At 37.8% G+C, this 23,283-nt stretch overlaps 13 protein-coding genes across 15 annotated transcripts; 9 read left to right on the top strand and 4 right to left on the bottom strand.

Annotated features, from left to right (window-relative positions):
- Nucleotide 1: 1 nt before the first annotated feature.
- Gasu_48380 (archaeal ATPase / transposase) lies at nucleotides 2-2,626 on the top strand (the record flags this gene model as incomplete). Its single annotated transcript, XM_005704001.1, has 1 exon — nucleotides 2-2,626. A coding segment is annotated over one exon (2,549 nt), but the record flags the coding sequence as incomplete, so codon positions are not given.
- Nucleotides 2,627-3,790: 1,164 nt separating this feature from the next.
- Gasu_48390 (nitrilase) lies at nucleotides 3,791-5,326 on the top strand. The gene has a single exon (XM_005704002.1). The coding sequence runs from the start codon at nucleotides 3,881-3,883 to the stop codon at nucleotides 4,970-4,972; it is 1,092 nt and encodes a 363-aa protein (XP_005704059.1). The 5' UTR covers nucleotides 3,791-3,880; the 3' UTR covers nucleotides 4,973-5,326.
- Nucleotides 5,327-5,590: 264 nt separating this feature from the next.
- Gasu_48400 (MPBQ/MSBQ methyltransferase) lies at nucleotides 5,591-6,701 on the top strand. Its single transcript, XM_005704003.1, has one exon. The coding sequence runs from the start codon at nucleotides 5,630-5,632 to the stop codon at nucleotides 6,662-6,664; it is 1,035 nt and encodes a 344-aa protein (XP_005704060.1). The 5' UTR covers nucleotides 5,591-5,629; the 3' UTR covers nucleotides 6,665-6,701.
- A 49-nt stretch (nucleotides 6,702-6,750) lies between these two features.
- On the top strand, nucleotides 6,751-8,480 carry Gasu_48410 (glutathione S-transferase). The gene has a single exon (XM_005704004.1). It carries the CDS (start codon nucleotides 6,778-6,780, stop codon nucleotides 8,332-8,334), a length of 1,557 nt encoding a protein of 518 aa, XP_005704061.1. The 5' UTR covers nucleotides 6,751-6,777; the 3' UTR covers nucleotides 8,335-8,480.
- Nucleotides 8,481-8,490: 10 nt separating this feature from the next.
- Gasu_48420 (SUMO-specific protease/ cysteine-type peptidase) lies at nucleotides 8,491-9,367 on the top strand. Its single transcript, XM_005704005.1, has one exon. The coding sequence runs from the start codon at nucleotides 8,511-8,513 to the stop codon at nucleotides 9,342-9,344; it is 834 nt and encodes a 277-aa protein (XP_005704062.1). The 5' UTR covers nucleotides 8,491-8,510; the 3' UTR covers nucleotides 9,345-9,367.
- Nucleotides 9,368-9,370: 3 nt separating this feature from the next.
- Nucleotides 9,371-11,226, top strand: Gasu_48430 (serine-type endopeptidase). Of its 2 annotated transcripts, XM_005704007.1 has the most exons (3): nucleotides 9,371-10,240; nucleotides 10,294-10,462; nucleotides 10,508-11,226. In XM_005704007.1, the coding sequence occupies exons 1-3, from the start codon at nucleotides 9,381-9,383 to the stop codon at nucleotides 11,186-11,188; spliced, it is 1,710 nt and encodes a 569-aa protein (XP_005704064.1). In that variant the 5' UTR covers nucleotides 9,371-9,380; the 3' UTR covers nucleotides 11,189-11,226. The 2 variants fall into 2 exon arrangements, with proteins under 2 accessions (XP_005704064.1, XP_005704063.1); XM_005704006.1 differs by having other exon boundaries at nucleotides 10,294-11,226.
- A 9-nt stretch (nucleotides 11,227-11,235) lies between these two features.
- Gasu_48440 (uncharacterized protein) lies at nucleotides 11,236-15,140 on the bottom strand. Its single transcript, XM_005704008.1, has 13 exons — nucleotides 14,816-15,140; nucleotides 14,638-14,766; nucleotides 14,097-14,591; nucleotides 13,694-14,049; nucleotides 13,451-13,648; nucleotides 13,219-13,403; nucleotides 13,076-13,171; nucleotides 12,885-13,027; nucleotides 12,550-12,835; nucleotides 12,375-12,502; nucleotides 12,259-12,321; nucleotides 11,596-12,207; nucleotides 11,236-11,549 (listed from the first exon to the last, which is right to left on the bottom strand). Exons 1-13 carry the CDS (start codon nucleotides 15,116-15,118, stop codon nucleotides 11,313-11,315), a joined length of 3,231 nt encoding a protein of 1,076 aa, XP_005704065.1. The 5' UTR covers nucleotides 15,119-15,140; the 3' UTR covers nucleotides 11,236-11,312.
- A 480-nt stretch (nucleotides 15,141-15,620) lies between these two features.
- Gasu_48450 (peptide-methionine (R)-S-oxide reductase) lies at nucleotides 15,621-16,401 on the top strand. The gene is made up of 2 exons (XM_005704009.1): nucleotides 15,621-16,162; nucleotides 16,209-16,401. The coding sequence occupies exons 1-2, from the start codon at nucleotides 15,710-15,712 to the stop codon at nucleotides 16,305-16,307; spliced, it is 552 nt and encodes a 183-aa protein (XP_005704066.1). The 5' UTR covers nucleotides 15,621-15,709; the 3' UTR covers nucleotides 16,308-16,401.
- A 9-nt stretch (nucleotides 16,402-16,410) lies between these two features.
- On the top strand, nucleotides 16,411-17,011 carry Gasu_48460 (methylated-DNA-[protein]-cysteine S-methyltransferase). Its single transcript, XM_005704010.1, has 3 exons — nucleotides 16,411-16,642; nucleotides 16,690-16,766; nucleotides 16,814-17,011. Exons 1-3 carry the CDS (start codon nucleotides 16,443-16,445, stop codon nucleotides 16,969-16,971), a joined length of 435 nt encoding a protein of 144 aa, XP_005704067.1. The 5' UTR covers nucleotides 16,411-16,442; the 3' UTR covers nucleotides 16,972-17,011.
- Nucleotides 17,012-17,015: 4 nt separating this feature from the next.
- On the bottom strand, nucleotides 17,016-17,890 carry Gasu_48470 (AP-3 complex subunit sigma). Its single transcript, XM_005704011.1, has 5 exons — nucleotides 17,814-17,890; nucleotides 17,597-17,762; nucleotides 17,450-17,548; nucleotides 17,256-17,403; nucleotides 17,016-17,202 (listed from the first exon to the last, which is right to left on the bottom strand). The coding sequence occupies exons 1-5, from the start codon at nucleotides 17,848-17,850 to the stop codon at nucleotides 17,053-17,055; spliced, it is 600 nt and encodes a 199-aa protein (XP_005704068.1). The 5' UTR covers nucleotides 17,851-17,890; the 3' UTR covers nucleotides 17,016-17,052.
- A 15-nt stretch (nucleotides 17,891-17,905) lies between these two features.
- On the bottom strand, nucleotides 17,906-19,860 carry Gasu_48480 (uracil-DNA glycosylase). Its single transcript, XM_005704012.1, has 13 exons — nucleotides 19,816-19,860; nucleotides 19,528-19,754; nucleotides 19,464-19,472; nucleotides 19,217-19,406; nucleotides 19,036-19,170; nucleotides 18,855-18,986; nucleotides 18,727-18,798; nucleotides 18,554-18,677; nucleotides 18,445-18,506; nucleotides 18,336-18,398; nucleotides 18,247-18,288; nucleotides 18,098-18,189; nucleotides 17,906-18,049 (listed from the first exon to the last, which is right to left on the bottom strand). The coding sequence occupies exons 2-13, from the start codon at nucleotides 19,593-19,595 to the stop codon at nucleotides 17,971-17,973; spliced, it is 1,068 nt and encodes a 355-aa protein (XP_005704069.1). The 5' UTR covers nucleotides 19,596-19,754; nucleotides 19,816-19,860; the 3' UTR covers nucleotides 17,906-17,970.
- Nucleotides 19,861-19,870: 10 nt separating this feature from the next.
- Gasu_48490 (V-type H+-transporting ATPase subunit h) lies at nucleotides 19,871-21,431 on the top strand. Of its 2 annotated transcripts, XM_005704013.1 has the most exons (4): nucleotides 19,871-19,901; nucleotides 19,952-20,068; nucleotides 20,116-21,170; nucleotides 21,228-21,431. In XM_005704013.1, the coding sequence occupies exons 1-4, from the start codon at nucleotides 19,872-19,874 to the stop codon at nucleotides 21,397-21,399; spliced, it is 1,374 nt and encodes a 457-aa protein (XP_005704070.1). In that variant the 5' UTR covers nucleotide 19,871; the 3' UTR covers nucleotides 21,400-21,431. The 2 variants fall into 2 exon arrangements, with proteins under 2 accessions (XP_005704070.1, XP_005704071.1); XM_005704014.1 differs by having other exon boundaries at nucleotides 20,116-21,311.
- Nucleotides 21,432-21,435: 4 nt separating this feature from the next.
- Nucleotides 21,436-22,780, bottom strand: Gasu_48500 (dTDP-glucose 4,6-dehydratase). Its single transcript, XM_005704015.1, has 4 exons — nucleotides 21,993-22,780; nucleotides 21,841-21,943; nucleotides 21,637-21,795; nucleotides 21,436-21,580 (listed from the first exon to the last, which is right to left on the bottom strand). The coding sequence occupies exons 1-4, from the start codon at nucleotides 22,682-22,684 to the stop codon at nucleotides 21,464-21,466; spliced, it is 1,071 nt and encodes a 356-aa protein (XP_005704072.1). The 5' UTR covers nucleotides 22,685-22,780; the 3' UTR covers nucleotides 21,436-21,463.
- Nucleotides 22,781-23,283: the final 503 nt, after the last annotated feature.

Below are 23,283 nucleotides of genomic sequence, written 5' to 3' on the forward strand. Positions count from 1 at the left end.
GTGTATCCAGGTCAGCGACCAAACGTGTGTTATGCACCCCAAATGTATGGGAGTGGTAAAAGCACTTTTGGGGAGAATTTCCAAACCTTTCTTTTGGCCAACAAAGACAGCTTGTTGCGTTATTNGAATANGAACAATATGTTTCCTGGCGTTGCAAGGGGTGAAAATGNAGGCGAACGTGCATTGGACGCTTTGCTTAATGAAACTTTATATGTCAAGTNGAACCTTGTTGAAGTACCAAACGGAACTAGTTTTCAAACGACACTTTNGAAGTGGANAAGCAAGAAGGCACTTGCCGAGTTTCCAAACGGTTCAGAATTGCTATCTCAAGTTCTTTATTGCANGAATAGTTCCGAAGAATGGCTGCAGAAACTCTTGCAAGTTACCCAAAAACGTTATTTATATCTATTCATTGACGAAATTGGAGCTTNAGAAGGTTTTGAATTCTCCAAGTTTGAGGATTNGATATACAGTTATGGACCAACTCCGGCGCACAACATTTATCGTGCCTTTTTTAGAGTCTTGTCCAGTTTGTNAGTCAGGCCTTTTGNAATTTGTGTTGTCGCAGGAAGATCAGATGCTATTATCACAAGACAACGAGATGCCAGTATTTCACGAGNAAGGTTGTCTTTTCTTCGTTTGGATCCCTTTTCAGAAGAGACTGTCAAGTTCTTTATACAAAATACGACGCATCATAATGAATCTATTCNAAAGCTTCTTTTTCCTAATCATCCAGAAGGACACGATTGGTTCTTTAAACAAATACATAGTTATACTGGTGGTGTTCCTTATTACGTTGTTTATGTTTNAAAGAAATTGTGCGAGACTTGTAGAATTGTTTCGAGATCCATTGATCCTTCAGAGGATGAAATCCAAAGTAGAANAGAGCAAATTCCTCCTGACTCTTCGCTTTCGGNGAGACCTTCTCATAGGACACCAGAGGCAANGACTACTTTCACTGCTATGCTTCTCGCGAGTATGTNAGAATTTCGTATTCCTATGGAAGAGACTCTGTTGGGTGGTGTATCTATGGGACTTGATTCCAAATATGTTCTGGATATTGCTAATCATTTTGGTTTTTATTACGAAAATTGTTCTAAGAATGAACACGGTGAAGAGATTGAAGCAAGTCTCAACCCAANAGAACAAACATTTGTCAAGTTGGTTTTTCCAAAAATTGCTTNAAAGTATATCGAAATTGAATGCTGGGATGTTCCTCCTATTCGTTTTATTTGTAGTTTGTTTTCATCCATTAGTCGCTTTGACTCACCTTCTAGTCGTGGTTTCAAGTTTGAAATTATATTTACTCTTATTCTTTATGTTCGATGGTGTTTTTGTTCCAGATTGGGTGAATNGAGTCTATTTCGGCATAGTCTTGNAGAAGATATTCCTANAAAAGTTGGGCGGAGAGTGGNAGGAGAATTCGAAAAGGATCCTATTCTCAAGTATGTTCCAGCATNGAGTTCCACAGTTGTTGGTATTCATAGTGCCAGCGAAGAAACTTATCATGNGAGTGCTTGGAAGCCGTTGTTTGAAACTTGGTTATCAAATGATGGAATATTTATTCCTACAAGGCAAAACTCCAGTGGACCTGATGTTCTTATTCGAGNAACACAAACTAGCGACAATTCTATTCTTATTGGACAAGATGCATCTTCTGNAGAGCAAATATCCATGGAAACTGAAACCAGTGCAAGTGATATTTNGAACAAACGGAGGATCTATTNGATTGGGATTGCATNGAAGTGTTATCAAATGTCAAGTCCTGGTGTTGGACGTTCTANGATTAAAGCAGAATGTGCTAAATTTTTACATCCAGTTGCGTCACAATTGGACTTGGAGAATCATAATANAATGGCAATTCAGTTTATTGNAAGCAACAAGTATACTGCAGAAGTATCCAAACAGCNGAAAGACAACCAAAATTGGGTATTGGATAGTGGAATTTATTATGAAGACCATAACAATCATATTGTCTCTAGTCCTATCAATTCTGCGACAAAACCACAGAATACAAGGGAAGAATGGCTATGGATTCCTCCTCATTGTCAAGTTGNAGTATGTTCTACCAGCTCTCTCAAATCCTTTTNAGGTTGCAAGGCTAGTGAAGATCNAGATAGAGTTTTTGGAGACCATCCATTATGGTTGGACCAACTCAGACCACTTTCAAATCTGTTGGAAAATTCATNGANAGACCTGTNGAGTCGTGCACCATTTGAGCAGTCTTCTAAGAGGAATATTCAATCCATGGAGAGGGGTAACCCAGTTANGAATTGGAATGTTATGCAAGTGGAAGAAGAAGATACACGAGGCGAACAAAGGGTTGCAGCATCGAGTTCTTTGTCTTCATCATTTGATTGGAATACTTTCCNAAGAGAACATTGTGGTCTTTCTGAAGAGGATGTTGCCTACTGTTTTAGGAAACTTTCAAGGTTTGGCAGAGTTTCGCTTTCCAGACTTAATGAAGATTCATTACTTCGCATGGGTATCAATGATCCCACCGNAANAGCCAAACTGCTTATTGGCATTACTGAAGAGTTTTCTTACTAACTTTAGAATATGAACGGATCCATTAACCGTATTTTTTTCTTAAAGTCGTGAAAAGAATAAATATAGTTTGGAGGAAGCTCTTACTGTCTGATAACTAGTTGGATTGATATGAAATTGACACTATCGATATTTCAGAATACTAATTAGGAACTATTTGCAGCAACCAATCTCACGAGAAAATATTATTTTCAGTTACTTTTTTTCGAAATTGAAGTTTGAGTTTGAAGTGGGAATTATTGAACCTCAACTGACAAGCTTTTATATCTTATTGCAAAGAGTTCAAGTCATTCCTTTATTAAGTGCAGAACGACTTTCTTATGACGACGAACATTCAAAAGAAACTTTTGGGAAAGGAACAACATCAGTGTGCTTATATGACAAAGTATCGTTAAAGCTTCTGCGAGGATCAAAAGAATTCACGACCTCTTTTTGAATGGTCTTGTCTATGAATAAATGGAGTTATGCTGCAGGTCACTGGAATATACTCATAACAGATGAAAGTTCCATTTGAGAATATTTTGTGAAAGAAAGAGAAAGGGATTACTTGTCTTCCAAACAACTGTACAAACTGCTACTATAATAAAGAAAGAGGCTCAATAAAATGGCTTACAACTGGAAGCAATGCAAAATCACTTGTTAGAAAATCTATTCTTTCACAAGGGAACTGATAGAACTTTACCAGGAAGCGCCAACGAGTGACAATAGAAGCAGTCACTTTAAAAGTTTTCAATTTTTGTTAAATCGTCAGCTCTGTCTTCAAAGAGTCTATCTCAAAGCTCTATATGGTGACATAATCTGATGTATGCTCAAAATTCTCTTGTAAGATTACATAGAGGTTGACAATTTTCTTCAAAACTTATGAATCCTCAAAATCAATCATTACAATCGACCACTGAATGTTTCAACTTTCCATAATTGCGAAAAGTAAAATCCAACAGAAGCTAACTATCAATCCCTTCATAGACAAACTTCACATTGCTTTGATATGGCGAATATTCATTATCTCGAAAATAACAACTGTTGTTGGGTCATTGGGTACCCTGTTCTTTCATTTTATTTAGTATCAAAAGTATTTTACGAATGAAAAGTGTCTTTAGGATAGATACACGAATTGGCGAACAACAATAATGGTAATAGAACAGACATGCTAGTGCAAAAGTTTCTGTCACTTTGTTTTGTTAGCCAAAATATATATCTTAGTCTTTCATCAGACTTCTTTAAAAAGTTGTTTGTTCCTATAGTCGATTATTTAACAAGGAACGAAATGGATTGTAGAATTTCTCTTTGTCATGATTCCAGAGAATTTCTGCTTATTTGGTTTCTTCTCTAAATGACAGCCTATGGTTCCTGGAACTTCCCTAATGTGACAGTTGCGGCTGCTCATGTGTCTTCAGTTTACTTTGATGTTGAAAAATCTCTAGAAAAGCTTGAAGCTTATGCTATCCAAGCAGCTAGACAAGGGGCAGCGTTGATAGCTTTCGGAGAATCGTTTCTTCCAGGTTTTCCGGTATGGAATTTAGTTTTATCTCCACTGGATCAGCACGAGCTTTTCAAAAAACTTTATGAAACTTCTGTGGAAGTACCAAGTGATATTACCGAAAAGATTGCGAGGATAGCCAGAGAAAACAGAATTCATATTTCTGTTGGAATTACGGAAAGAAGTAAACACAGTTTAGGAACTTTATGGAACAGCAATCTTATATTTGACGACAAGGGAATTCTTAAACGGAAGCATAGGAAACTCGTTCCGACTTTTGCCGAGAAGCTGACTTGGTCAAATGGAGATGGAAGTGGTCTCGAAGTGTTAGCGACCAACCAACTGGGTAGAGTAGGTGCCCTCATTTGTGGTGAAAATACCAACACGTTGGCACGTTTCAGTCTTATTGCACAAGGAGAACAAATACACATTTCCACATATCCTCCTTGTTGGCCAATAACTAGAAAGAGTAGTACCAATTATTCATTAGATGAAGCAATACGTATTCGTGCTGCAGCACATGCTTTTGAAGGGAAACTATTTAATATTGTTGCTTGCTGTTGCAAAGATCAGAGTTTGATAGACATTGTTTCAGAGTATGATACTTCTGCGCGAAACGTTTTGGAGTTTTCATCTCCCTCCATTTCGATGATAGTAGGTCCTCAAGGAGAGATTATTGGTGAACCACTCAGTAAGGAAGAAGGTTTGGTGGTAGCAGAAATCAACTTGAGTCAAGGAATTTTTTGGAAGAAGATACATGATATAACTGGAGGATACAATAGATTCGATGTCTTCCATTTGTCAGTGAATTTTTCTTCCGAAGAACCAATTGATGACTCCCAAAGAAAAGTTCATTTGTCAACTTCACAATCCAATTCAAATCATTCCACAGAGATTGAAGACCAAGTCGAAAAGGATGTGAGATCACATATGCCTTTGGTGTGAAATGCTATATTGGATCGCCTTCATCTTATAAATACTTTGCAGTTAATAATAGGTTGTAGGGTTTCATTTGAAACTTTTTGAAATATACCTTTGATAATACAATATCTCTCTCTGCTCACCTTCAAAAGTTATAGTTTCTTATTACTCAGTAAAGAATATATAATGCTTGAAATAAATACCAGCATGCTTAGGCTTTACAGCATTTCATTTGAGGAACTTCATTTCTCATGTCTATCGTGATGTTGTTTGAAACCATAATTCTAAATGTACACAATAGAATATTTAGGCTCCTTTGACTTGAATGTGATTTAGTATCTATATTTTCAGTGTTTCAATAAACTTTAGCTGAAAGCAACAAACGAGTTTTAAGTACATCCATAAACGAAAACTTAACTGTGTCGGTTGAGTATGTAATTGATTTGAGTTGATAAGCCCAGAAAATATAAAATTCTGGAAATACTCCCTTTTCAGGGCTTCATTATGAGGAGTTGTTGGACATAATATGACTTGTGGAAACTCAAGAAGCAGGTCCTCAAAACACATTTAGATAAAGAAGAAGGAACGGTTTATGATTATTCTGTAGTATCTACTTTGAAGACCATTTTGCATCTCAAGCTGCTAAAATTGTTTGGGATAATTCGTTACTTTCAAAACGCTATGGCTTGGATTGTTTCTACTTTTGGAACGGAAACTTTCAGACGAGGCGTCTTTTGTAATTCCTGTAAAAGTCTTCTTTCAAAAAAACGCAGTACTTTCTTTATTCTAAAGCTGAATAGATGCACCATGAACCTAACAGATGCCTCCTTAAGTAACATGACGGAGAGAGCAAAAAAAGGGCTCATTCAACATAAAAAGGAAGCATTTTGGTTTTATCGATTTCTTTCTATTGTTTATGATACTATTGTGAACCCTTTTCACTGGACAGTAGAAATGAGAGATACTTCCTTGAAACAAGCTGAACTTGTTAGCCGAGACCTGAAAGTTTTGGACGCTGGTGGCGGTACTGGTTTTACCACAGAAGGCATAGTCCAGTACGTGGATGCCCATAACATAACGCTGTTAGATCAAAGTCCTCATCAAATGGCTAAAGCGAAGAAGAAACCCAAATTATCCAGTGTAAACTTCGTGGAAGGAGACGCCGAGAATTTGCCTTTTCCATCGAATTCTTTTGACCGTTATATTTCAGCAGGTAGTATAGAATATTGGCCAGAGCCTCAGCGAGGAATTTCAGAAGCATACAGGGTCTTAAGGTGCGGTGGAGTAGCCACCGTTATTGGCCCTGTCCGAGCAACTCATTGGTTTTCAAGATTTTGGTGTGATCTTTGGATGTTGTTTCCTACAGAAGAAGAATATCGTTATTGGTTCCAAAAGGCGGGCTTCGAAGATATTCGTGTGTCTTATATTGGCCCTGCAGCTTATAAAGGAATTAGAGAGCACGGACTTATTATGGGTTTGACTATAAGTGGTAAGAAGCCTGTTAACGGACCTAGCGAACCGGTATGTCGTTTGGGTCCGATGCAGGAGTCTTTATCGTCGCCTTATACTTGGCAACAAAAACTATTGTTTCCATTTCGGTGGTTATTAGGTTGCATCGCTGGTTTCTACTATTTCCTATTGCCATTCTTTATTATGTTCTATGCAGCTGTTTTCATGAGAGATCGACCCACTAAAGACTCACAAACCCGTGTCTAGTCCCTTATACGGAGTATATAAAGTGGCTTTGCTTATTGGATAATCCCAAAAGAGATAACACTCATAATCAAAGCGTTCCTGCTTCTTAAGAATGTTGACTCCACAAAGTTTCTATGAAATGTAGAGATGTCGTCTTTTCATTTGTTTTGACCAAATGGTCACAAGAGTATATAAAAAGTGCTATATGGGAATGTCGATGTTATTTACCTCGAAACAATAATAAGTTGACTCGCATTTCAATCAGATTCTTGTTTCGATCACATTTTATTTCTTCTATGAGTGGCACTTGTTTCGTTGCTTTTTCTTCATATATTTCCAAACAGAGAAGACTTTGTAAGGCAAAGAACATTTTTTCATGTAGAAAATACAATATATGTACGTTTTCCTCAAGAGACTCTCCTTTATTTAACAGAGAGGTGGTTCGGTCTAGTCCTGCTGTAAAACTGGCACAACTTTTGATTGCTTCTATTCCAACTTGGACAGAATTAGAGTCCAAAGTGTCGCAGCTTCTTGGTTCGAAAGTTTATAGTTATCGGTTGGGTGAGTGGGAGCGACATGAAGACTGTAGAGTGGTTATATTTACAGATGAAAATTTGTGGTGTCCATACACAAAAAGAATATGCTTTCAGTTGGAAGAGAAAAGTATTCCTTATAGGTTTTGGTATTTGAATATGTTTCAACTCCCTTCTTGGTATAAGGATATCAATCCTCGTTGCCAAGTACCAACTGCAATAATTGATGGTGAGATAGTCTACGACTCTCCTGTAATTATGAAATATATTGAAGACAGATTTCCTGAGACAAAACCTCTTATGCCAGAAAGCATGACCAAGAAAATGAAGGAAGATTTATATGACTTTGAACGCTTGGAAAGAAGGATATCCAATACTTGGTTGCTTTGGTTCGATAAGTTGTTTAGTGAAGAAGAATCCCTGGACTCATTTTATTTTACTTTGGATAGAGTCGAAGAAGCATTGCACATTTATCCCGGTCCGTTTTTCTTTGGAGAGCATTTTAGTCTTGTTGACATATTATATGCACCTTTCATGGATGCTATTGCTGCAACAGCATTGTATTACAAGGGAATTCCAGTGCGGAAGACTGGAGGACTATTTCCTGCCATAGAAGAATGGTTCGATGCATTGAGTCGAAGACCAGTGTACCAAAATATTCGAAGTGATGAAATGACCATGATAAGAGCACTTCCTTACCAGTTTGATCATACCGAAATTCTTCCTCAAGCAAAAAGAATTGCTGAACGAATGGAAACTGATATGAGAAATATGGACATGAAGCAAGTGAAGAAGGATCCATTTGAGTCTCAAAATAGACTTTTAGCAAGTTCCAAGTTGATTCATGAGCGAACTCTTATCCTAGAAGTATTAAGGAGTTCTCTCGGTATACCTCATGACTCAACTGATTTCGTAACACTGGATACAATGCTCCGTTTTGTATCCAATGTGCTTATTGAAGGATATTTCTCAATGCAAGACTTTGTATTGGATAACTTATCACTTATTTCAAGTTCTCTGAATTTGTTAAAAGACACCATTCAAGTTCCTAGGGATTTAAAGTATCCTGCTTTTAGACAGCTCATTGCATACCTTAACTTTATTATGGACAATTTAAAGATGCAAGCTGAAAGTCAGGAGCTGAATCATCCAGTCTAAAACTAGAGTTGAAACTTTTATAGAGTTGCTTACCATTGCTTTGTTTTGAAATAAACGAATCCTCATAATTTCAGTTTTTTTTAAGGGCAAGTCTTTTCAACTAATGAAGACACTCTTTTAAGGAAGATAAATAGAAATTTTTTTACTCATCATAGTGTTGGAAAAATTATTCAAATATGAAGACGCTACTAAAGTCTTTAAAGTCCTTGGACTTTTCCAAAACACTGTTCACTCCACTAGACGAACAAGAGGAAAAGTGGATAGAAATTTTCTTGCAGCAGTCCTCTGAGAATAAAGTTACTTTACTTTCACCTGGTGGAAAGCTTCAGATACCTGTTGAAGAGCTTAAACTTCTGGTTCAAGATGGATGGATTACGGACATAGTCATTGATGGCTATTTATCACTTTTAATAGGAGAAAGTGACAGTTTCTTTATAGCAGGAAACACAACCGCCAGCGAAATACGAGATGTTTTGTTTAGGCCTCATATATTCGCTTTTAGTCCGTTCTTCTACACTAGACTTTGTGGCAGCGGTGAAGAATTTGACTTTGCTGGTGTTAGACAGTGGACAGTTGCTTCAAAGATAGACGTCCTTCAAAGGGACCTATTGCTTTTTCCCATCTTGCATTCTAAAGTACATTGGTTCCTAACCTGTTTGGATCTTCGAACGCGAAAAGTACTATTTTTGGATCCCTATCCAGGAAGGTTACCGGTGAAAGAAGTATGCTCGAATTTACTCCGTTGGTTGATAAATGAAGTTTCAGAAAAATACGGTGAGACAAAAGCGAGGGATTTAGAACCAAGCGGTTGGAGAATAGTGAACTGTTTTGATATTCCGTCCCAGAGAGACACGAATAACTGTGGTGTTTATCTGCTTCTTTTTGCACATCATCTTGAGCAAGGTCGAGTTATTAACTTTACTCAAGAGGACGTTTCCAATGCCCGTAAAAGAATTTTATTTAGCATTCTTTCTTCCAAGTTGTACACATTGCCCGATGACTTTAGTTGAACAATAAAGAATCGGGGTTTACCGTCGTTTGTTGTCATGACAGAAAGTGAGTTGTCTTTTATACTTGTTATACTTATTTTTCCAACTTGTTGTTCAGATGTTAGACGCAAGTCGAGAGAAAGAAAGTCTGGTAATACAGACTTGGATGAGGAGTTGTTATATCATAGCTCGAGTCCTGATCAAACATCTAGAATATCTGGGGGAGTGAATAGACGCTCAAAGATGGATCGAAGCCACAGCAAGTTAGGTAACAGTAATTTGTGTCTTCAAGATGAGGTTGAAGTGGAGGATTATATGCACGATGACAACGTAAAGGATGTTGAAATGAGTGCTGGTTTTCCAGCAGATGTATTGGATTCGGTTTTCAAATTGTATGTTACTCACTGTGAACCCAATTATTCTTTGCCTTGGCAGAAGAGGCGACAAACCTATAGTACAAGCACTGCATTCGCGGTCGGGAATCGACGTATTTTAACCAATGCCCATTGTGTTGAACACTCAACAGTAGTGAAGATAAAGAAACGAGGAAGTGAGAAGAAATATATGGCCCAAGTAGTTTCGATTGGCAATGATTGTGATATAGCTTTACTTTCCGTGGAAGATGAATCTTTTTGGGAAGGTGTAGAATGTCTATCTTCTGGTCGTTTACCCTATCTTCAGGAGGCTGTTACTGTGGTAGGATACCCCATTGGTGGAGAAAATATATCTGTGACCGCAGGAGTCGTAAGTAGAGTAGAACTGCAACAATATTCTCACGGCGCAATCGATTTACTCGGAGTTCAAATAGACGCAGCAATCAATCCTGGAAATAGTGGTGGACCAGCGTTCAATAGTCGCTTTGAATGTGTAGGAATCGCTTTTCAATCTTTGCTCACTACAGAGGCAGAAAACATTGGGTTAGGAAGAGTTTGCTTTTATTTGCAGCTTTCTAAACTGTAGTATTATTTAGTTACATTATTCCTTGGCTAGTAGTTCAACATTTCCTCGATGACTTTGACAGAAATGGCTATTATACTGGATTTTGTTATTGTGGTTTTGAGTTTCAGAGAATGGAGAACGAGTATCTTAGAAAAAGCTTTCATTTAAGTGATGAAAGTGGAGGTGTTCTGATAAAAAGGGTGGGTGAGCATGAAATATTTTTCATGAAACTAATAATAGCACAGATAGCGCCAACATCTCCTTGTAGTAAAGTACTTCAAAAAGGTGACGTCATTACACATTTTGATGGAGTACCTATTGCAAATGATGGAACAGTCTCTTATCGTGGTGGTGAGAGAATCAACTTTCATTATCTTATTACTCTCAAGTTTGTTGGAGAATCCTGTACGGTTCGTATCGTTCGAAATGGCAATATCATGGAAGTTTCCTATCCTTTGTTTGAGCTTCCTTTGTTAGTACCGATACATGAAAAAAGGCCAGTTCCTGAGTACTTAACTGTTGCAGGTTTAGTATTTGTAGCTTTGAGTGAGCCATATCTTCGTTCAGAATACGGCGAAAAGTGGGACTTTGAGGCTCCAGTGAAGTTACTGGACAAGTTGCTATACGGTTATAAGAGAACTGCGAATGAACAAGTGGTTATTCTGTCGCAGGTATTGAATGCAAGAATCAATGTGGGATATGAATGCCTAACAAATACAGAGCTATTGCACTTTAATGGCACTCGAGTGGAAAATTTATGTCACCTTGCCAATTTGATAGATGAGACTAGTGAAGAATTTCTTCGATTTGATTTGGAATTCGATGAAGTTATTGTTATAGAAAAACAAGCAGCACTGGAACAGAGTTCGCAAATTTTAGTTCAGCATGGCATTCCAACACCGCGTTCATTATCACACTCTATATAGATAGCAGGTTCATTTAGAATAAAAGGCTATTTTATAGCATCTGAATGGCAATTGACTAAGAAAACCGAATCCATTTCCGACGACACATGATCTGAGCCATTGTCCTATAACATTGTAATCGACTTCATTTGGAAATTTCAAGCTCATGAGCCAGTTCCTTGCTAAATGTTACAACGGGCAAAGTATGTGGATCATCAACGGTCGGGCTTTCGAAAAACAAATGCACACAATCTGCCAGCAACTGGTCACTACCACTTTTATCCGAATCCAAACATGATACTAGTAACCTAGAGAGTGCAATCTTCTTTTCGGAGTTATTGGGTAAAAATTCAGCTGCAACCCTTAGTAGCTCATAGGCAACCTTGGGAAATATAAGATGCTACTTATTCAGAACTACAAACACTTACGTCAATATCCAATCCTCCAGTTGCATCACCATAGACTTCGGGAGGCAAAAAGTCTTCAATATAGTTTCTAAATATACAAGGAAGAGATACAGTCTTCTTTCCTTCGTTTACGTCCACGTTCTCTTCACAAACGGAACATGTTGCTTCGCTTAAGAGAAGGCTTAAATTGGAAGGCCTACATAAATAGAGCACTCTTGGCTGGAGAGAAGGACAATTCAATAATAAAAAGTGAATGCGAGGATCAAAATCTGCCATCTTCAATGACAACTCGGCTCTGATATCTCTCAAAGGAAAGTAAACGCCGCAAGAAGGGTCCTCTTCCGAAGATTGTTTTTTACAAGTAGAATCCATAGAACTGCGATAATCGACCCAATCTTGACAACAACCGGAAGGAGTGCGATTGCAACGAAGGATTCCATGTAGAATATCATTCAACGAAAACACAAGATTAGAAAGCGTTTCTTTGTCTTTGTTCATACCAATGCGATAAGAAATTGCCTCTCGAAACAAAGCAATGGTTTCACGGTAAGGATCTGTCGCCTCTTCATTTCCATTGAATCCCTTCGGAACACCAGCTACAATCAAGCTATGAAGGAATAATGCATTATATACCTAAGCCGAGGAATCAATAATCAATTTTCTTCAACAACATTCTATTCTCACATTGATAAAAAAGCACATTCTCTCTAAAGAGGACATGCTGCGTAAAACATCATAGGAAATATACTAAATTAAAAGGCATATTTAAAAATAACAAGAATACATGATGAACAAAATACCTGCAGCTTTCGACAAGTCCTCAAAAATCTAGAGTATTTGGGCTCCAACTTTGGAATGAATACAATCTCATCCAAACCAAAATTTTGCTTTTTAAATAATTCAGCAACATGAAGAATCAATTTTTCACCTAAAATTGTAACAATTTGCTCCGCAAAATGTAAACTGAATTCCTACCCAATCCAAGAACAGGTTGGCTCGCTTTCAACACTGGAAACTCAATTGAACCGGTCAACAGCGAGTTGGTGCTAAAAACTAGAATTTGACCTTGATTAAGAACACACGAATGGCTTCTTCCTTCTGACTGCTCAACTGATTTCCGAAAGAAAGGAGAAAAAGAATATTTTGCCGTCGACGAATCGACAAAGATATGATGTCGCCTTAAGTGTCCATCTACAGCCAATAGGATACCCAAATCATTGCAAGTCTTTAGTATTTCCACAGCTTCGTTTCGAGTGGAAATCTAACAAAGAATATTGTTAAGGTGAAAGATAACTATTCAGCCAACAAACCTTATTTCTGGAATCGGACAATAACCACTCAACAGCATCACTACCATTAAAAGTAGAAGTATCGTCGGAACGTTTTGAAGTCATAGATAACGAAGAGAAGTTGATTCCTTTGCTCCCATCCGTATCAGATTTCTTCAAGACTCCTTACGGTTGTTTTAACACTCAAGCAAACAGAACAAAATCAATCAAACCTTTTTCCTTCGAAATCATAATTCGCATATGAGACAGAATACATTCTAGAGACCAATCATGGGCTGTAACCTCGAATGAGTCGCGCTGAAACAGTACTATTGAAGGATACATAGTCAATCCAAAACTTACAAAGAAGACTTACATTTCTTTCCGAGTCGCTTTAACATAGATTCTGTTCCTTCTTGGCTAGCTGAACCAGTTGACGAGAATCTTCGTAACTTGGGTTGCTGTTCAGATACTTCTGCTGGAATTGCGGGGCTATTTACATTGCTCGAGTATACAACACTTTCTTCATCCTCCGTTGAAGACGATAGTTTCATAAGTATCCTGACTCATTGAATAAAGATCATTCAAGTGACATAAAATACTTTTACCTCAATTTTAAAGAATCAATGTTTGCTTTCAACTCCTCCTTCACTGAATACCATTTTTCAACTTCTTCAAAAGATCTATTGTACGACAGATGTAATCTTCCTAAATAGATATCATCATTTTGCATGTTTCCCAGAAAAACTTCCAATAGAATATATCCATTTTGGAAATGAACCATTGGAATCTTCCACATATGTTTCCTAAAGGATGTCATAAAAGTATAAAATTGTCTTTGGATGTCATACCATCCCATGTTCGTGTTAAAGTATGCAATTGAACTCGTAAAAATAACTGCATCGTTAAAATTCTTCAGCTTCACATACAATCCAACTTGACTAGTAGAAAATCTAGTTGCTTCATCACAGGGTTCCTTAAATGAAAGATGGCCTTCAAGGAGATGTAATTCAACTGAGCTATCATCACTCTTAAATGCTTCGATGCCGTTGCTTTCTTCGTCTTCAACTAAAGCTTTTGATACATCCGTGGTGTTTATGGTCAAGTCTGTCTTTGGCTGTTCGATGTTTTTCTCTGGAAAGTTGATCGTTCTCACGTTGGGATATGCAATATGTCGAAATATTGCCTCATCAATAAAATGAAAAAGCTGCGATATTTAGAGCAAAATAAAAACAAGCAAAGAAGAAACTATACCAGCTGATTGAGATTATCTTCATGAAAGAAAAGATCGCCAGTGACAGTACTCTCTTCTCCAGACGACGAAGTCAAAAAAGATACTTCACTATCAGTAGAAATATGGAAGTCAACATTAAAATTGACAGGTTCTAAAATACAAAAAGAAATAGAGCCTAAAAATGGGTATTCTGGAAGAAGTTCCGCTTCTATTCGAGTATCTATGGCGACATCTTTTACTGTAACATGCAAGGTCACTGCACAAGCTTCTTGCTCTCCTGAAGTCGGTGGAGAAAGTCTAATCTTGTTATTCACAACAGCTACCTTACGAACAAGGCTGAACTTGATGAAAGATTTGAAATAAACTGAAACAACAGTTTGCAACGAAAGAACTCTTTCGGCTGAGTTATTTCTCTTCAATAGCTGCTCCTCAAACTCATAGTTGCGTATCACGGGTCTCTGGTCTCCAACCTGCAGCTTAATTTTCTGCAAACTCCAATCTGAAAAAAAACGATTCTAAAAGAAACAATTAGGTATCACTTTGATACGAAAAGAAACTTACATTCTCGGAAAGAGCAAAGTCAAGAAAGCCTTCTTCTAGACAATCTTGTAGCTTCTGTCTTACGTCATCCTCAAGCCAACCTTCCGCTACTCTCAAAACTCTCTGGAAAACCTCTTCCAAAAAGGAAGGCTACGAAAAGGTTAGACAGGACTAAAGTAGGAAAACTCCTCATCTTTACCTCAGTTTGCCAACTTTGGTCTACTTTCTCCTGATACTCTCTATGTCCGACGTCCTCAGGTTCCTTTCCTGTCATACTCTCCCAAGTGAATTCACGTTCAATAGCATCTCCTTTTCTTTCTAACTGGCAAAGTTGTTTCCACCGACATATACGAAATATCAGCACCCCCGTAAAAATAAGAAGGGAAACATATATATTCCAACTTTCAAAACTTCTGGAGGAAGTCGTTCCAAGCGAGAATCCCATAAGATATATTGTGGTACATAGTGCCACAACAAGAGACAAGTCCAAGGTCAGCTGCATCCGAATTTCAGAACCGTCTCTTCGTCAACTGTACCGACTATCAATTTCTTTCTCCAATTGAGGGAACCTGACTCCCTCTATGAAATGAAATATTTTAAACGTGCAAATAACGAATGGTTCACAAATTTGGGAGTTTTTGCACAGTGCCTAGACCTTTGATATATCACAAACGTATGAAGTCTTTGTTGGTTGGTTTTGATCGACAATGGTGACTTCGCATTATGTGTGGAGCACAAGGACGTTTCTGGTATAGTAAATTGACTTATTTGATAGTTGAAAATTCCTTTATGCATTCGCCAAGACTTTTAGAAACGTTGCAAAGTGACAAAGCCTTCGAAATGGATATACAAGTTCTGAATTCAATGGAGCTTCCTTGTAATAAATGTTTCCAGTAGAAACCGGACTGAAACGATTTAGCCTGAACTTTGGGACAGTGAACTCAACTAGAGACTCCAAATAATTTTCAACAAAATTGTCAGCACTGGAGCTTCTCAACTATCCAACACGCAAGTTAATTTACAGAGCTATCGTTGTAATTGCTTGAAAGCATCAAGTTTACGATTCATATGTTTCATCATTGACTGGCGAATAATGCGTTGTTTGTCATTTCGTTTACACGTATTTCTGCCTCGAGCTTTGAAGTCACAGGTTCTTTTGTCCAACCGGAGTGTCAAGTTTCCAGAAAGGTTAACTGTTCTCTCGAACAAATATAAAGTATATTTGGAAACCAGAACGTTTATGAGTCTTCAAAAAGAGAGACAGGCGCCCAGTGAAGACGAGTTACAAAAAAAACTTTCGAGCTTCGAATACCATGTTTTGAGAGAAGGAGGTACAGAGAGGGCGTTTACTGGTGAATATTGGGATTGCCATAAAAAAGGTGTATATGAGTGTCGTGCTTGTGGCCAACCACTTTTCCGTTCAGAGACAAAGTATGACTCTGGCTCAGGTTGGCCATCTTTCTTCGCCCCTATTGACGAAGACGCTGTAAAAACGCGTGTAGACTCTTCGCATGGTATGGTGCGCACTGAAGCACTTTGCTCAGTTGTAAGTGAATTATTTAACTGTTTAGTGTGCCCCTAAGAAAGGATAGTGTAATAGTCACCTTGGACATGTTTTTCCAGATGGACCTACTCCAACAGGACTTCGTTATTGCATGAACTCAGTTTGTTTGAAGTTGAAAGAAGAATAGAAGGGCTTTTTGGTTTTTATATACTGCATAGTGAGAGTAGCAGCTTCAGTAGTATTAAAGATGGAAATTTGTTGAAATGGAAAATTCATTCATCTCGACAAGGGATGAGATTGAACCCGCCCAACTGAATACAGAATGACACTGGAAGGAACCAAGTGCAAGATACTGCCACAAATACACACCACGTGCTGCATCTGTGAAAGCAATTTATCCGAGTTTCAACAACGAGTATATCACACTATTGCCAAAATAGAGAAAGGTCAAGTCACAACTTATGGTGAACTGGCCAAGGCGTTGGACTCGGCACCAAGAGCCGTTGGACAGGCTCTCAAAAGGTCAGCCACTAAAACTTGCGCTAACCTAAACCTTACACACTGAGTAGAAATCCTTTCAACTCCGACGAATATATTCCGCGAGTTCCTTGCCACAGAGTTATTTCCAAGAACTGTACCCTTGGAGGTTTGTTATACCCTTGTTTCTGACATATACTGAACTCTGAAACCAAGGATTTTCGGGAAAGACTGACGTGAACTCAGCAGAGATTAAGAAGAAGCTAGAACTTTTGGAGTCAGAAGGTCTAAAATTTCAGAACTTCAAACTGAAAGAGTCTATGCACGACAGGATATTAAACTGGCAACAACTGAGCAACATTAAAAAGTATTAAAGAAAATGGGTATTTTCGCCGGTGAGTAGCTTCAGTTTTGACAATTTCCTATTTTGGCAATAAGTGAAAGTGTTCTGCTCGTCACTGGCGAAATACTCTGTTCAGGGCCTTGTTACCATGTAAAAGTCTGGCCTCTTGATTGTTAGCTAACTGAACCGCATTATAAATTTCTGTTACATTCGTCTCCATGACAAGGCCACCGACAATTATCTCGTCGAGAACGTAGTGTACCTTCCCGCTTCCACGTTAGCTGTCGGTAAACGACCTTTGACAAAAAAACCTACTTTATCTGGATGAAATATAATATCAAGTTCGCAGACGTTCTCAAAACATCGGTCCAGTGTTTCAACAAATACTTGAATGAGATCGAGAATACCCAACTCACTTTCGACAGCGTCAACGCCACAGACGAAATAGAGAGTAGCGTAGTGTCTACGCTAGTTCAGTGATATTTCCTTGCAGAAAGAACCAAACAAACCTATAAATTATTCGTAAATCATTCTCCAAAAAAGGAAAACTAGCTTCCAAAAAGTTACACATCTCTTCACCGCGTCGGGTCACCAAAGCATAGCACTCCCTTCATCCTTGTTTATAAGAGGTGTATCTAAAGTCAATAGTTACCAACCTCACTAGCTTTTGTTGCTGTTCTTCCGAATAAAATGAATAAAACTTCGTGAGTCTTGCCTTGCCATGGTTGTTAATAATCAACAAAAACCTTATCATTCCCAAAAGAAATTTGAGCAACCACTCAAACTGTCGCATCACTGAATGAGAATACAGCTTCACTGCTGCTATATTGACAAGTCAAGCAATTTTTTTACAAACTGCGAGAGACTGCATACATTGTTGAATATTAACAAACAGACAAACTGAAGACATATGAAAAGAACGAACTAAGGACGGAATTGGAGTCAAAAATATACGTCGAGTGCAATATTTGAATATAATTCTTGACAAAGAGATATGTCGCCAACAAGCGAAAGATATACTCATTATTATTTACCAATTGATAGGAACTTCTTGCTTTGATTTGAGAATATCGTTCACTTTCGAAAAATGTCGACAGCCAAACCAGCCACTATCAAACTTTTAACACAGGAACTGGACCGATGCTATGTTTACTCACTTTGCTGCAGAATAAGGACTTGGATGTGCTGCAATAAGAACATGATGCCTCTTTCGGTCAATATCTTTTCCTTTTTGTTGGGCATACTTTCCCTATACACGAACATGCAGCAAATGACAAAGTGATTGAAGACAATTTATGCTCCTTACCCATAAAAGGAATATAATTCCATTGCAGTTGACATTCAACAGCTTCCAGAAATTGAAACAAGTACTGGAAATAATTTGAACCTATTTACCTTTATGACCTCGTTTGTAAAATACTCCCAACCTCTATTGGAATGAGAAGCGGGTTTATGTGCCTTATAATATGTCTAGAATTGACTCTTATAACGTATCTTAACTTACCTCCACAGTGAGAACAGAGTTTAACAGAAGGACACCTTGTTCAGACCAATGTTCCAAATTTCCTAAACACTCAATATGTAATGTTGACCAACAAATGAATTCAACAAACCCTGTGCTGGTCGTCTATAACCAGGAATATCAGTTTCTAGTTCCTTGAAAATATTTTCCAAACTTGGAGGACATTTGACTCCTGTAGGTACCGAAAAGCAAAGACCATGAGCTTGGCCAGGACCCTTCATAATCGCTTTCATATAAACTGTTTCATATCTTCGAGGAACTTACATGGTAAGGATCTTGACCAACAATAACAACCCTTACTTTGTTAAAAGGACATTTTTTAAATGCGTTGAATACCTGTGTTCAAAACAAGATCATAAGAGATAAGAACAATATTATAACGACAACTCTACCAAAGGCTCTGGTGGAAAGATAACCTTTCTCTTACGTTCTTGCAATACAAATTGAGCCAAATTTTCTAAAGTTTTCTGGTCCAACATAGGGTATAGTTGCTTCTTCCAGGAAGGCTCCAGATCCACGAGAAGCTATGATGAACAACTAAGTGATGGTACACCCTTTTACAGGGCTTCTCACCTCGTCTACTAGTGTTCCCAAAGATTCTACAAAACGATTCGGACTTTTATGAGAATTTCGACCAGTATCCATACTTGCATTTTCTTTGTCAACATCTGGCAAAAGTTTCTGCAAGTTTTGTGACTGTATTCTAGACTGATACACTACTTCAGATTAGTCCAAGACAAATTTGTGTTCCAACCTTTTTTACATTGAAGTCACTCTTTCCGGAATCAGTTTCAAGAGTTTTTTGACCTTGAAAGAACCTATCAAGAGGACCGCGCTTCATTTTGAATGTGCAGAGATGAGTTCGAATCCAAGGCGATAGTATGAAATTCGCCATTCTGAATAAAATTACTGCCGAATGTGGAAAGACCACGCCTTTTAGGCACCTTAACTCTACCAATGTGTTCTCTTTCGACAAGAAGAAATTATGATGAATGAATTACTTTAGGCTTCTTAATTTGGGAATTCAATTGAAAATGGTAAAGGTTTATTATCTGCCAATAGTACCTAATTGAATCCACAGTTTCAAAAGAGTTCCTAGCTATTTGTGGAAAGATATCTTCTCGAATATTCATCCGGATTATTGAAGTTGATTTTGTCGTTTATAAAGAAACACACTCACCAAAACTTTGCGCAATAAGGTTACAGGAAATCTTCAAGAAACTGCTCCAATGGTTGAAAGATCGAAGAACAACGTCTTCTCTTTTCGATTGTTGTACTGACGGCTAATTTCACTGTCATACAGTAGTTAATAAGAATAGTGCAAGGTTTCGTTATGTCTACAGAAATATTTACCTTTCTTTAAACGACGGAGGCAAGCGGCATTTAATTCAAGTCATTTTGTTCTTTATATGGATGAGGACTTGAGATACCCTTGGATGGTATTGTTGGCTTTCTCAAACATTCGTTTATTCACTTTTCTTTACAATAGGAACTTGCACGTAGTCATTTGTTGCAAAAAAGTGAAGCAGAACTATTGCAAAGCTGTGAGCAAAACTTGTCAGAAGAGCGAGAAGGCTTTCTTGATAAGAACTGTCGTTCTGTTGTGGTAAGTTTGGAATTGATTGCTTCTCACGTTAAATTTCCGGTTTCCAGGGTGCTATTCTATCCGTACTGTCTTTGTCAAGTAACGTGAATGAACAACAACGTGCAGCTAACCTATTTCTGTCCTTGTTGACTTCAAGAAAAAGCTTACGTCTCGAGGAGGCAATAGTGGCGGTGGCCAAGCAAGATTCGAAACGCAACTTGTTTCAGCCTCTGATTACTTTTCTTGAAAAGGAGAACCGAGCTTTAGCGGCTTCCTGTGCTCAAATCTTGGCGATTCTATTTTCTGTTGACTCTACGTACAAACTGGAACCTTTAGATTTGGTGAAGAAGCAATGTTCGCATATAGCCGACTGGTTTGGTAATAACTTGTTGGAAAATGACTCAACTGATGAAGGTTTCCTTCTTACCATTTTATCTTCATTGTGTCAGTTTGTTCGACATGATAACTCTAGACTTGCATTTGCTGAAAAAGGAAAGGATAATGTAAAGAATCTTTCTTATTTACTGGAGAAGAACAAACAAGAACCTGTTTCTATTATTTATAAGACACTTTTTGTTCTTTGGATGTTATCCTTCGCGCATAGTGCAGAGGTCAAACAAGTAGTTGCAGAGTCATTAGAAAAGATATTTATTTCGCGTCATATTTTAGAGGTTTTGAAATATTTTACTATGGAGAAGGTTATTCGAGTTACCTTATCTTTTACGAGGAACTTGGCTGCTGGTAGCTTGGGTCAAAGAATTAGACGTGAACTGATTGGTGCAGGAGTATTAGAGCAGGTGGTTATTTTAAGTTCGAAGGGTTGGAGCGACAAAGACATTGTCGATGACATAAATGCAATACAGTCCTGTTTAGAAGAAGAACGTAAAGTCATGAACAGCTTTGAATTATATCGGGAGGAAGTTTTGAGTGGTGCGCTGAATTGGACACCGGTTCATAAAGACCCTGTTTTTTGGTCAGAGAATGTTCAGAAACTGGACAAGAATAACTTTGAAGTGGTCGAAATGTTGGTGAGACTCGTTGAAGAAACTCACTCATCGGTAGTTGCTTCTATCGCATGTCATGACTTGGCTATGTATATGAAGTATCATCCATCGGGTAGATTGTAAGAATATTTTAGGTCTTCTATATTTTCATTTCTGTTGAATATGCATCTCATTAGGCATATCCAACGATATCATGTAAAGGATCGTTTAATGGAACTGATGGTTACTGGAGAACCGGTGAGTGAACACGAAATTTTCAACGAAATATTATTCAACCTAAAGCTAGGAAGTGAAGAAAGAGGCGTTGAAATGTATTCAAATGTTGTTTCTTCACAGATGGGATTTTGAAGAAAAGTCTTGAAGTATTACCCACATAAAGAACTTACAGAATCTGTTCCTCATCAGTAGCAGTTTATGAAATCCTAGTTTCATGTGTCAAATGGTTGGGATGTGAAACTAAACCTCTTTGGAATCCATCCCAGTTATGTATATTGTCACTCGAATACCATTCCAATGTACGTTGCAAACCCTAAACCAAAAAATTATCTTTTAAGGTTGTACGAAAACCAAAAAAAAGCAAACTACCTGTTTCCAAGTTACAAGTGGATGCCAACCCAAAGATCGAAGTTTAGTGCTATCCAAACGATATCTTCGATCATTGTAAGGGCGATCACGAACATACTGTATATGACTTTCTAGTCCATCCTTGTAACCAAAAAGTGAAATCAAGTCACGAATAACATCCTAACATCCTTTAAAAAGGCAACAGGAAACATAAACATGACTTACCAAAGTACAGCATTCAAAGTCCGAACCAACATTATAAATTTCACCTACGACTCCTCTATGCAAGATACAATCAATTGCTCTTGCGGCATCTTCAGCATATAACCTGAAACTGACATGAAATCTTGTCCATTGAAAAGAAATGCTGTACTCGCCAGTTGCGTCGATGCTTTCCATCACCATGAACAAAACACTTCTTTCCTTGTTTAAGAAGACATATCGATTTGGGAATCAACTTGTCCGGATATTGATGAGGACCATAGACATTATTTGAACGAGTAATCATAACTGGAAGTCCAAAGCTCTTATAGTAACCAACAGCAATAAATTCTGCTGCAGCTTTGGAACAAGCATAAGGATTAGAAGGAGCTGGAAGACTCAACTCTGTGTTCATTCCTTCATATTCTCCGCCATATATTTCGTCTGTACTTTGATGAATAAACCTTCCAACACGTCCATATCTTCTACAGCACTCTAGAAGTGTATGTGTTCCTAATACATTGGTCTTTGTGAAGAATAGTGAATTACCAAAGGAGGCATCGACGTGAGTCTGTGCAGCCATGTGAATGACAGTATCCACACTATGACTTTCAAGTACGTAACTCAGGAGATCTTCAGATAAAATGTCTCCTTTAACAAAGCGATAGTTTGGAAAGTCAGCAATATCGCTTAAATTTTTCAGCGAAGCACAGTAATCTAACTTGTCATAATTTATAATGACATATTCGGGATAATTGTGGAGTAAATAAGAAACAACATGTGAACCAATAAATCCAGCTCCTCCGGTTACCAATATTACGTGAGGCTTATAAACAAGTTTTGCAACTTCTCTTCCAAAACACGTCATGAGAAGAGTATTTACCAGTACTCAAGCGAGACTGGCTTCACACCTAAAAATATGTTCACAAGTCCCCCAAAAGAGACAATGCCAAAAACAATCACAAGTTGTTCCATTGATAAGAGATATAGCTTTCGGAATGCCATTGTTGGAAGCTCAAACTTTGCTTTTTGTAGCTGATTGATTAAGGTTCTTATGTTCTTTTACATATGAAGGCTATAGATATCGGAAGGAATGATCTTGGAAGCTTTTGTGTTTCTATATTTCCAAATTCATGAGTTGAATATTTCATAGATTTTTTTATTTTCGAAACTGGTATTCTCAAGTCTGAAATGATATGAATGTGATGTTCAAATAGAGCTAAGAGAAACAATTCTGAAACAAAATTCCACTCTTGTGAGAGAGTGGTCTTTTTGATGGTTCTGTGTAGATCAATCACTTTTCTGATATGTTTTAGAGTGATCTAAGAAATAACTTTCTTATTTAGGTAACAAGAGAAAGATACTTTGAAGAATTGTCTTGGAACTGTTGAGTAAGATGGGGAGATATAAATGGAAAGATGCTAATAGATAAGTTTATAAATGTATGAGAATCTTCCTTCTCCATTC

The sequence above is a fragment of the Galdieria sulphuraria genome (genome assembly GCF_000341285.1).
Source record: "Galdieria sulphuraria unplaced genomic scaffold scaf_46, whole genome shotgun sequence".
NCBI lineage: Eukaryota > Rhodophyta > Bangiophyceae > Galdieriales > Galdieriaceae > Galdieria > Galdieria sulphuraria.